The sequence below is a fragment of the Schistosoma mansoni genome (genome assembly GCF_000237925.1).
Source record: "Schistosoma mansoni, WGS project CABG00000000 data, chromosome 2 unplaced supercontig 0120, strain Puerto Rico, whole genome shotgun sequence".
NCBI lineage: Eukaryota > Metazoa > Platyhelminthes > Trematoda > Strigeidida > Schistosomatidae > Schistosoma > Schistosoma mansoni.
Genome location: NW_017386000.1, coordinates 520,668 through 534,116, shown reverse-complemented (window position 1 = coordinate 534,116; position 13,449 = coordinate 520,668). Strand labels below are relative to the sequence as shown.

The 13,449-nt window shown below is 35.9% G+C and overlaps 1 protein-coding gene across 1 annotated transcript in view; it reads left to right on the top strand.

Annotated features, from left to right (window-relative positions):
• The window catches only part of Smp_129670 (apoptosis stimulating of P53, putative), a gene marked incomplete at both ends in the record, with an annotated part of 59,618 nt that overhangs the window by 19,404 nt on the left and 26,765 nt on the right, over positions 1-13,449 (top strand). Inside the window, 2 exons of the mRNA XM_018791570.1 lie at positions 7,190-7,777; positions 10,694-10,802. Of these exons, the coding sequence (XP_018645279.1) occupies positions 7,190-7,777; positions 10,694-10,802 (697 nt within the window). The remainder of the gene's footprint in view (positions 1-7,189; positions 7,778-10,693; positions 10,803-13,449) is intronic.

The window sequence follows — 13,449 nt, the reverse complement described above, 5'->3', positions numbered from 1 at the left end:
CGAATTCATCCTATTTCGGTTTGGCTAACTGGACAGTATCACTGGCTCTCACATTTGAGGTGTGACTCGACAACAAGTATGTGGATCTGTACGTAGTAATAAGGTGGTAATATTGATATTACAATCTGTAAAATCATTAACTGTGCAGAGTATCAACACTATCTTTAAATAGTGTTTATGCATTCTAATTACTTACTATGGTTTAAAAAACTATGATGATTGATCTGGAAATAGTGACTAGAATTAATAATTCAGGTGAATCCATTTGGTAATGTATTTTTTGGGTTGACTTAATTATAGAATAGTAATTAATTTATTAACTCACTCAACACTTAAATATTTCAAAAATGTATTGCCCTTTACAGAAAGCAGTCTCATTGAAGTCCTTCGTGACCCAACTATTAGCGAAACTATCTCAGACAAAGATGGGCATATCATTCATTCTCAATCCAGGAGATTGGATCGATGGGCAGAACACTTTAGGGATCAGTTCAACTGGCCTTCAACCACACTTCAGTTACCCACGATCCCCAGTCGTCCTGAATGGCGAATCGATGTAAGTTCTCTAACTCTCTACGAGGTTGAAAAAGCTATAGAAAATCTGAAGCGAGGGAGAGCCGCAGGCCCTGATAGGTTTACCCCTGAGATTTTTAAGGATGGTGGTCCAGTACTAGCAACGAGATTGACTAAGGTCTTAGGTAGAATCTGGGAACTGGACGTAATTTCATCTGACTGGTCCCAATCACTGATTGTGCCAGTCTATAAGAAAGGACAAAAGACCTGTGACAATCACAGAGGGATCAGTTTGACTAATATAGTGTCTAAAATATTAGCTTCAATAATACTTGGACGCCTAACCAAAGCTCGTGAAGAGCAGACTAGAGAAAACCAGGCTGGTTTCCGACCTGGACGTGGTTGCATAGACCAGATATTCACTCTACGTCAGATCCTAGAACATAGACATACATTCAGACGTCCCACAATAGTAGTATTTCTTGACCTTAAGGCGGCATTTGACTCCGTGGATCGTGAGGTTCTATGGCAGTGTTTGTCAGTGAAAGGAGTACCAAAGAAGTACATTAACCTCATAAAGGCTCTCTACTCGAACACAACTGGTCGAGTTTAGAGCCTATGGCGAACTGCCATCAGAATTGGTTACCTCAAGTGGTGTTCGTCAGGGCTGTCCACTCTCCCCATCCTTATTTAACTTTGTCATTGACATGCTTTTAAAGATATCACTTTCATCATCTCAATCTCCTGGAGTTGAACTTTTACCGGGAGATTCACATGTTGACTTAGAATACGCCGATGACATAGTTTTATTCGGTGAAGACGCTGACAAAATGCAGAGTCTTCTGACCACTATAAGCAACAATGCAGGCATGTTCGGGATGCGATTCTCTCCCTCGAAGTACAAAATGTTACTTCAGGATTGGGTTTCATCGACACCTGAATTAATGACAGGGAGTGAAGTAGTTGAGCGTGTTGACAGCTTCACTTATCTTGGGAGTCTCATCAGCCCTTGTGGTCTGATGTGTGACGAAATCTCAGCACGGATACAGAAGGCTCGTCTAGCTTTCGCCAACCTGCGCCATTTATGGCGTAGGCGAGATATCCGTCTAGCAACCGAAGGACGGGTTTACTGTGCAGCAGTTCGTTCCGTCCTACTTTACGGCAGTGAAACATGGCCGATAAGAGTAGAGGATATTCGTAGGCTACTAGTATTCGATCATAGGTGTCTTCGACGCATTGCTCGTATATCCTGGGACCACCGGGTAAGTAATGCAGTTGTTAGAAAACGGGTACTAAGTAAGGATGGCAAATCGATTGATGAAGTAGTGAAACTTCATCAGTTGAGATGTCTGGGACATGTGTTACGTATGCCCAACCACCGACTGCCACGACGTGCAATGCTTTATGGTGTAGGAGCAGGTTGGAAGGAAGCTTGGGGCGGCCAGACCAAAACATGGCATAAATCCATGAAGTCGCTGACAAGTGGACTGGGCCATGTTGGTAGGTGTAGACTACCTGGTTGGGATTCGCGAGTTGATAGCAATCGATGGTTAGAGACCTTAAATGACATGGCTCAAAATCGTTTGCAATGGCAAAGGTGCATCCACTCTTTGTGTTCTACCAAATTCTAATCTTCTGAATTCTTCATGTCTGTATCCTTTTTCTCTTTCCAAATTTATTTCACCGTATTATACTCCTTCAATAACATCTTCAATCCCTTATCTTTCACATAATGCTTATACTCTTACTACTTCTACCACTATGGGATTTGAATCGAGAACTGCATCTCTGTGCTAATGTGGTATGGCAACTCGAACCGATGTACGTACGTACGAAGTTCTACGTTGTAACTGACTGACTGACTGACCTTCATGACAGCTTATAGCGTAATTATATTCAATTTATATTATTGTCTTATTATTTAAGTTTAATATAAAGTTTGATCAATTTTGTTGTTTATAGGGTGATCTTGAGATGAATCTGTGTATATAAAGAAATTAACCCTGTTACTGAATAGTTCAAATACTTATTTCTCTACCGCTGAAAATGGTTCCATGTCATCCAGTCTAGATAATCTAATAGTAGTCAGACAGTCAGTTAGTTGCCATCATCAACATAGGACCTGGCACATATGTGAGTTGAAGAAGGTTTTCATGCCACATCAACACGACGCAACCCAAATAATGTAATGAATAGCAAAAAAAGCAAATTAATATCGTCGCAGTAATAATGAAAAAGACTGAATATTAAGAATATCGATCGAAAAGACAGAATAGAAAGGTATCTATAAGGAAATACCGAAATTCAAAATCGAGAGGATGATAAAGCATGAATTCACCTACGCCGTTGTGAATGATTATGAACTTTTTCAATCAGTCTTTTTTCATTGATCAGATTTACAGCGTAGACCTTGATCGTATAGTCTTCGTCTATCAACATGGCTCAGACCAACAATCAATGACTTTATGGAATACATTAAATATGTTCTAAGCAGCTCAGTCAAGGAATATTGGCAACCTCATCAACTGATTTGCTAATTTTCCTTAGTACTTTATATCGAACCTCAACATTACCAACTCACTCATTCCATAATGTATGAGCAATGCTTTGAAAGCCACTGTTACTTTATCATTAAATTACTTTACGTAATAATTACTCACCAAAATGTTCTAAAGGTCTTGTTTTATATGTTTATTTTTTGAGAATTAGTTTGAATAATATCTTTTAAGAAACTTGTAATCAGAAATGATGCTTAAGTTTCACAGAACATGAAATACTTTCTGTTTACTATGTAGTCATGACTTAACCACACCTATCCATCATTTGCCTCTTTGATCTATCCGCTTATTGTATTTAACATTACATTTGTTCAATCAAATTATAAACTAAATTATACAATAATAAAGCTGTTTTATTGATTATATATGTGGATATCATATACTTGTTTATTGATTATGTCGTTAATTTTGTTTTATCATACTGATCAGTAGTAGATTTTTTTTTATTGCTTCTATTCTTTGAAAGCACACGTTGGGGAGGTGGGGTAGAAAGGAAAGAGAAGTTCATTTAGTGATATATAAAATCTATTCTTAAAAATTTCCGTTTGTGACATAAAACCAGATTATTTCTTTGTCATTATTACTACTGGAAAGTCCAGTTCACACACATACATCTACTGATTGGTACTTTTGTTTATATTACTAAAATAATATGAACAAATCAATAGACAAAATCCATTTAACAAATATCGTTTTGTCCAAAGTTTTAGTCATTAAATATTCACATTACATTTAACTGTACGAATATCTATGACTCATAGATGTTTTATTTGAGCGAACAAATTTGTATTTAATCAGACTCAAACTTTGTTTTACTCTGAGTGATGTCGATGCTCAGATATCATACACCCATAATTTGAGAATTTATCGTTTAAATAGATTTATGGTTTTACATGTTCATTCAAATTATTATTATTACTATTAGTAGTAGTAGTAGTGTAGCGGACGAAAACTCAGGTACGGTAAACCCAATTTATTGTTTTACGCAAAATCAAACAGTTCCTTTGCAAAATATAAAAATCGCAAATTAAATACACCGATTGGATATCTTCCTTCGGTTGTCCTTTACAGACCCCATCGTTCCACCAATTCGGTCGTTAATCCTATTTCTCTTTGTTTCCCTTCCTCCTTCTATTTCAATCTTCTGCTGGCAAGCATTCTACTTCTTATTCCTGCTATATACTACTTATATTTATCTGTATAAGTAGCGCACACCACAGTAGTAGTAGTAGTAGTAGTTAGTAGTTAGTAGTAGGTCACAACTAAGTATTTTTTTGCAGTGAATTGTGGTCACCTTTTTCATGATAATTAATACTAGATGGAAGTTCTATTTGGAACTTAATTACAGTCTAATAGAAATCCTGGGTAATCTGTGTAGAAAGTCTTGTTGTTGATTTTCCAGCATACATTATTAGAGTTATTATTATTAATGGTTATTAAGCATCCACTATTGCATACAGAATCGAGCAAGCACTGCTGAGAAGTTTCGATCTATAACGAATGAACTGTTCCTTCCCTCCTGGCTTTAACTGGCCTAGAGTTATCTGTCTGTAATAAAAAGAAATATTCTCAAGATTTTTACTTTTGACTGATTCGAAACACTTGTCACCTAAATATTCTTTTGTAGGCTTAATTTTGTTCCTGAAGAGAAGCCTTAAACTTCATAATAATCTCAGTGGCGTAAATGTAAAGAAATTCTCATTTCGTCTGTACAATGACTGTACGAACCTTCATATGACCTTTTGGTGTATGACTCATTAGTACTTAATATGTGTGTGGTGAAATGCGTCCCTTTTCAGGGTTATCAAGATTAACGCTGAAATCATATGAATTCATGTCTGTCTGTTTATGTCTACAAGTCAATATTTGATGTGCAGTTTGTTGTGTGGCTTTGACCATCAATTCTCTTGTTTTATTTTATGTAACCACAACAACAAATTGTTTCACATTGCTTGTAAGGTGTAGTGTTCTTCTGTTTCCGTTTTCTATTTAAACAATTTGTTGTATTTATTGGGTTTCCCATATTCTTTCATACAAACACTAAGTAACGTTTGTTTTTCCATTGAGTCATCATTGCACAGGTTTCTTTCACATTTTTCATCAATGAAATAAATTGACCTGATAAGAGGGCTTACAGCATATGTATATGCTTAATTATTATGCCGACAAAACTCTGTGTTTATCTTGTAAGTTTATGTGCTTAGTTATGTTGTTAGTCAGTAACTATTATCATTTGCTCATTAGTTATTCTAAAATGTTACACATGACATTATACCTATCGATATTATCAGCAATAGTATCTAAATTCGAGCTTGACTTTGTTTAATTGTTGTATCACTGTTTAGTGACTGACTGAAATGGATTGATGTAAGACAACCAAAAACCAGGGTGGTCACTAGCTCAATTTTCTGTAAACGAAGCCGTTTAAAATCCATTTACTAACCCCCGTGTTGTAATTGAGGTTTTGTTACAACCTCTGTGGCGCTGGTCACTTGTATTTAAAGTTTTTTTTCTTGAAAATCTAACTTAAATGTTTGATCGTTTACACGTTCATACACCCAATTTGAGTCATAGTCACTCAAATGTCCATTGATTTTACTTGTTTGTTCGTACCAAAGTTGCATAGATTTAAAACTTGTAGACCAGTGTTTGGGAGTTCACTGCTTTAATTATTAGTACACGACTAGCGTTTTTTTTTCACATCATTTAATAAATAGTGAAAAGCTTGTCAATATCCTCTACAATAACGAACTCTGTCTAAATCTACTTACTACTTTGTAAAATTGTTCATTTGATAGTCAATAAAATTTAATTTAAACCGATCGTTTATTGTTGAGTGAAAAATGCATATGTAAACAAGAATTCTTGAATTGTTTTTCTGTTAAATAAAATTAATATTTCTACTACCTTTTTCCATTTTGATTTATGTAACATTTCGATCGATCCTCAAAAGATAATTTTTTTGGTTTGAACTTTTTCTCTTTTTGCTAGAAAAATATAAATAATTATAAAAATAAAGTTAAAATTAAGCAGAGATGGATAGTGGCTAGCAGTGGAATCCAGGACGCGCGTTTCGTCCTATTTGGGACTCGTCAGCTGGATGTACCTGCATCTCAGAGTTGATGTTCACTCTTGGACTCGAACCCAGTAGAGACTGACCAGTTGCAGTCCTAACAAATCGATGGGAAGATTCAAACAAACAACATTAAATGAATTTAAAGTTAAAATTAGTTTAGCATGTTGTGATATACAATATTTGTTCTCACCTGCCAGAGAAGTTCTGCTAACTACCTTCACACGGCGAAGGTATGTTTTTTGTTCCGGAATTGAAAGAACGAAAATATAGCGTCCTGCCCTCAAATTGAGTTAGTGAATATGGAGGGTTCACCTTAAGGAGTTGTGAAAGCTTCATTTTAAACCACTGGTGCACATGGGCTCCAGGATTCCGAATGAACAAACGGCATCTGAGCTAATTTTCATCACTGGCTACGATAGGATTCCAGGCCTTAACGCTGTTCCACTCCCTTCTGGATTAGACCTTTAGGTCAAAGGTTCGACGACTAGCCTCCATGAGGAAACAAACTGCCTAAGTTTGTGCACCTTGGGAGTATTGTAGCCCACAAAAGAATTTTATTTTGTTTGAACCATATTTTTGGTGTCTAGTTGTATCTAGACTACCAGTGAAAACCAGGAAGCACTGGGTAGTTGTTTCGCCTGGTGTGAAACCGGTAATCATTCCAGACAATGTGAGGTGGTCGCGCAACATCGCCAATTGATTGAAGTTAGGCATCTACACCATGAGATGCCAGTTAAGTGCTTGTCGCGAGATCGAGTGTCCTGAATTCAACCTCCAATGTGATTATGGGAGCTCACATTTGAGGAATTCCACTTTAGAACGAAACAGCGGTCCAGTGCTTTCTGGTTACTAGTGATTCTTTAGTTAAAACCAGTCTACAATGTAAAGTATGAAATTCTGTAATCTTTACAAACTCCACCATGCTAAAAGTGCATACACAAATTTGGGATATAGTTACTGATGTTACAATAATCATTTCACTTCTGATCATTAAAATTATTTACACTCTTGTTTATTTTTTTGTTTTAAAACATCTGTTTAGAATTCCAGTGATATGACGGCACAGAATGGTCCACGTCGTAGTCCTCGCACTGTTAACACCAACTATTCGGTAAACACGAACGCTGTTGAATCAACTTATAACCCAATTGAGTCCTGTGCACCAATAGGCGGCGGTGTACAAGCCTCTGTATCTGTTCATTGTTCTTCTAATATAGTGAGACCATTTTCGACGTCGATACCATCTACCACGACTACCACTGCTACTATTTTCTCAGGAAATGTAGACTCAACACTTAAAAATAAAACATTTGTCCCTTCACGAATAAATAATCGTAGTAGTGTTAGTAATCATCAAACTGTAGCAATAAGTCAGAAACATAATAACATTTCTTCTCATCCACCTCCTCCACCACTCCCACAACTACAACAAGAAAAAACAGCTGATTTAATGCTTGATGATCAAGCGAATGAGATGACCATTAGTGAACTACGTTCAATAGCTGAACGTCAACGTCAACAATTGGCTAGACAGGCTCAACAATTACAAGCTAGAGAAGAACGTCGTGCATGGCTTCGTTCGTTGAATTCACAACGTTCAGCACAAAATCGATGGTTTGAAAATGAAAAGGTAAATACATAAACAAAATTCAGTGGTACACTACTTTCGCTCCTTTTCTGTTTATCATTGTGATAACTTTGAAACCTATGGTAGTTATGGTATTTTTCCAGGTTGAAAACACCACAAAAGTTTAATACGGCTTTTCTTCGGGATTCTGACAAACTCAACAAATTCAAGATAGCCCTCCACAATAAGTTCCAGGCCTTTCATTATCTACTCAGTGAAGGGGGAACTACTATGGAGAGCAACTGGGAAGAGATAAAAGAAACAATCACTTCAGCATGTCAGGAGGTTCTGGGGCACAAAGATCACCAACTCAAGGAATGGATCACTGTTGATACAGTGTATAAAATTTAAGAAAGGAGGAACAGGAAGTCAGCAATCAATACCAGCCGAACAAGATAAGAAAAGGCCAAGGCACAAGCCGAATACATAGAAGTAAACAAGCAAGTGAAGAGGAGTATCAGAACCGACAAACGTAAATATGTGGAAGATTTAGAGATGAAGGCGGAAAAGGCTGTAAGAGAAGGAAACAGGAGACAACTGTATGATACAACAAAGAAACTCACCGGAGGTTACCGTAAACCAGAACGGCCAGTGAAAAGTAAAGAAGGCAAGGTAATCACCAACATTGAAGAACAACCAAAACAATTGGGAAGAATACTTCAAAGAACTCCTGAGTCGACCAGCTCCACTGAACCCACCCAGCATCGAAGTAGCACCCACGGACCTCCTAATCGATGTGGGCCCACCAACAATTGAAGAGATCAGCATGGCCATCAGACAAATCAAGAGCGTCAAAACAGCGGGACCAGACAACATTCCAGCAGAGGCACTAAAAGCAGATGTAGCAGTAACCGCAGATATACTCCACATTCTCTTCAGTAAGATTCGGGATGAAGAACAACTACCAAGAGACTGGAAAGGACTTCTGATCAAAATGCCAAAGAGAGGCTATCTCAGCACGTGTGATAACTACATGGGCATCACTCTCCTCTCAATACCAGGAAAAGTCTTCAAAAAGGTATTGTTAAACAGAATGAAGGACTCCATCGACGTCCAACTTCGAGACCAACAGGCTGGATTCCGTAAGGATCGATCGTGTACAGACCAAATCGCAACTCTACGTATCATTGTGGAACAATCAATTGAATGGGATTCATCACTCTACATCAACTTGGTTGACTCCGAGAAAGCATTTGATAGTGTGGACTGAACAACACTATGGAGGCTTCTTCGACACTACGGTGTACTTGAGAAGATAGTCAATATCATAGGGAATTCCTATGATGGATTAAACTATAGAATCATGCATGGAGGACAGCTCACTGACTCGTTCGAGGTAAAGACCGGTGTCAGGCACGGTTGCTTACTCTCACCCTTTATCTTTCTCCTGGTGATCGACTGGATTATGAAAAAGTCAACATGTGGGGGAAGCACGGGATACAGTGGATAGCTAGTTTGCAGCTGGACGATCTAAACTTTGCAGATGATCTGGCTCTTGTATCACACACGCAAGCCATCATCCGGAAGATACAGGTGTTTATTAACAGTTGTATACTCAAAATGCTCCAGATCTGTTGACCGGACCCTATAAGCAACAACCTACTGTGGTAGAGAACAAACCAGATTTCAGAGGGGGAAGAAATCGGGAAGATGCGCTGGAAGTGGATAAGACACACATTGAGGAAAGCAGCCGACTGCGTTGGAGAAAGCTGGTTGGCGGCCTATGTTCCATTGGGAGTAACAGGCGTAATAAGTAAGCCGACTGCGTCACAAGGCAAGCCCTTACATGGAATCCTGAAGGTCCTGAAGAGGAAGACCAAAGAACACATCAGGCCAATAAATGGAAACAGACATGAGAAGAATGAAAAAAGTTGAATAGAACTATAAAGGAAGGCCCAGGACAGAGTGGGTTGGAGAATGCTGGTCGGCGATCTATGCTGCATTGGGAGTAACAGGCGTAAGTGAGTAAGTATTTTTTCAGTTCTCTGTATGCTTTTCAGGAGCTTTTGCAGTAAAATAATTAGCACTGGAAGTAGTTACTTCAAGTATATGGTACTTATTGATTCTCCTCTAGTGTTTCTAACTGTCGTGTTAATATTTAATCAAATTCAACTCCATGTGGTACGCTTAAGCTCCTGATGGATATCGTAAGTTCTGCTTTACTGTTCATCATAATATGTAACTACTATGCTCACTCTTAAAACTTGATTAGCCCAACTCCACAATGGGTGAAGACAGTGAATACGTATGAAGCTTTTTAAAAAATAGGATGTGTACTTACTACTCATATAAACTGATCCAAGTAATACTTCATATAGAGCGGGCTTGACTAAGTTAATAATCTATTAATACCAACTCACTCACAATCTCTTCTGGTCTTAGATATCCTATGGTATTGCTGGTGTCACTCGACGGATCAGTTGACTGCACAGGGCAAGATTCTTTTCATGTAGCTTATTTGGTCAAATAACTTCTAGATCTGGAAGCGGTTCATATATCGTCTTTATGGGGAGAGTGTTGTTTTTCCTAACAATCCAATTACGTATTTCACACCAATATTTGCATGACTTTGTCAATGGTTATTAGTATTTTTTCAATAATTACTTCGAAATATAAAATGTTTGATTACAAATGTCTATTTAAATATCCTTGTCCCAATCCAAATATCTAGCTGAATCAGATGATCTAAGAAAATTATTAGCAACAGATAAGTTATTTTAGAGAATGTTGATTACGAAATTATTTGTGTACAAGGGTGAGGATAAAGTTTTTGAAACATTCTTGGATTACTAGAAAGTTTGAATCAGTGGTTTTCGAGTTGATTGCAACATAACAAACTGTCATGTAATTTCCTGTTGTTTTTTTCTACGATAGTTCAAAGTAGATTTTTGAATCCCTCTTTTTCTGACTGTTCTATAGGTCACTTCTAAACCAGCTGATCTCAGTCAAGAACAAGAAATCCGATTGCATAAATTACGTGGTTTTCGTGGTCAAACAGAACAAGTTCGTCTGAGCAATGAAAATCTAGGTGAGAGTGTTAAAACTTGTCATATTTAGACTTTTGGTCGCTTCGTCGATTAGTGGCTTGATACTAATGTAATAGTAACACTTGAGGTTCTTTTATTTCCAAAACAAGTTAATTTCCCATTACTGTCAACCGGTTTATGTAAAGGAAACAAATCCAAATAAATCAACTGGAAAAGTTATAATGGTAAAATATCACAAGCTTTAATGAAAATGGAAAAAGATGTCAGTCATTGTCGAAAACCAAAGGACAATCGATAACTTTAAAAGTCGGGGTATTATGCGACTAAAATAATGTGAGAATAATTCAGTTTTAAAGAAAGCTAATCCTTGTTGGGCCATCTTAACATCAATGAATTAGACTGAAGCGAAAAATAACATCACAAATTACAAATGAATTTTACCGTTAAGTACCGTTAACCATTAGGACCCTAATTCTAGTTTTTTTTTTATTGATCACTGTCAGAACATCTATTGATCTACTTTTCATCTTTTCACTATAATATGGTATTTAACGCTTTTTTTTTTACAGTTTTTTCGTTTTGTTGGTATTTCATTTTCCTACATCATTTTCCAATAATGTAATACTTTCCCGGAATTCACGTTATTCTACTTTATCAGTCTTATCTATTAGTATCGATTAGTTTAGAAGGCGTTATAAATTTAATTCACTTTTCTCGCCTAACTGACATCTGTCTCATTATTACGCTAGAATAAAAAAAGAAACAAATACTTTTTAGGAGTGTAGTGTGAGTTTCATTCATTCATAAATTCTGAAAAGACTTTTCATCATGAATCAATGTCACTTACAAAGCTATTGAAAATCAAGAACCTCTGAGATACCTGTTTAATCATTGTTTGGAACTTCTCGGTGAATCGACTGGAATTTATAATGTAAAACACTGAATTCCAACTTAATACTTTTAAAAGTAACCCGGTCTACTAAAGACCCAAAGGTTCTGAATGCTATTCCTTTTTTGGGTTGTAAGTGTTATGATTTTATGCCCGGCTTTTTATCACGCGGTTTTTCCACCAATCAAAATACGACTTTTCCAATCTTAGCACGTGCCAAAACAATGATGTTCGACCGCTATGAGCAGTCTAGCGTCTTTATTGATCCCTTGTCCGCCTAGCCCTTCCGATTGAGTCCAAAACACCAATTACAGCTTCTGCTATGCGAATCATTTGTTTCAAGTATGCTCGGTTTATATCCTAGACAGACAGACTACATCACACCATAAAATAGAAAATAATATTTTTACAAGATCAAGCCAAATGTGGCTGTGAACGTGGGAGACAATAATCAATAAACTGAGTATAATTTAGGAACAGTAATTCGTATAATAATAATCCATAGTTGAAAATGAAGCTTATAATAAGATGAATATATATATATATATATATATATATATATATATATATATATAATCTAATCACTGAATAGTTATACAATAGGAATATATATAGAATAATAGTCCATTAATAGATCATGGAAGTTACTTGTACTTTTGTCTTCACTAGGATATAACACTATGCTCAAATTGTTAAGGATTTTCACACTATATATAAAATATCTGCTCAATACTCCATAGCTTTCAATAATGATTCTTTAACAGGTTTCAGCTCGTGACAAACTAACTTCATGTATTAGGTTAATCTTTAGAAACTGAACATATCTTCTGAAAAGATTTGACCACCTAACTTTAAACTGTGCAAATATTCTAATAGTAGTTCTTTTTTCAGATTTGTTTGAATTTAGTGATTATGAATGGTAACCTACCTGTATATACTCACACTGTATCATAGAAGACTTACAAAATAGTGTGATATTGAACACTAGAAAAATCAAATGAAAACACTTTACTTGTTTAGATATTTTTCTCTTTTGGAAAAACAAATACATTCGAATAAGATATTCATCTTATAGATGTTAGATGGAAAAAAAACCTTAATAATAGTAGTAACCTATTTGATAGAAAAATTTCGTGATTAAAGATAAATGGTATGTACTGACTATTGAAAATGTTTTTTAGAAAAAAATATTTATTTTGGTTATTTGCCATTTAAATGTATGTTAAACAGAAATTTGCTGTAATATTGCACAATTAATGCTGTGAATTCCATATTGTATTAAAATTTATGGCATTGAATAAGATTATTATTATTATTATTATTATTATTCAGTCGATGCAATTAACTATGTTTATCTTTGTTGGAACTATTATTATTATTATTTCAGTGTTAAATTGTGGTTATGAGGATTTTAGTGATTATTAAAATAATTACATTTTGTATAAAAGTTTAAAAATGTCAAAGTGAACACTTGTTCTATTATTCTTAATATTGGATACGCATTAAATATGTATAGAGAACAATAAATTTTGATTGTACACTTGGATATAATATTAAGTGTTGGATTACTTTTTACAAAGATAAATTCTGTGCACAATCAGTAATTTGTCTGTATTTTTTAAGAGTATTATTTATTTATCAGTGAGTTCCATGTGGTCGTTTTATATACAACCAGTCTAAAAAACCGACAGGTTTGAATCCTGTGTCTTTCATATTTTTCCTAGTTGTCATGGTTAGAAATCGGTCCTAAAGATGTGGTTATTCTCAATCTCTTTCTAAATGCTTTATTTCTCGAATTT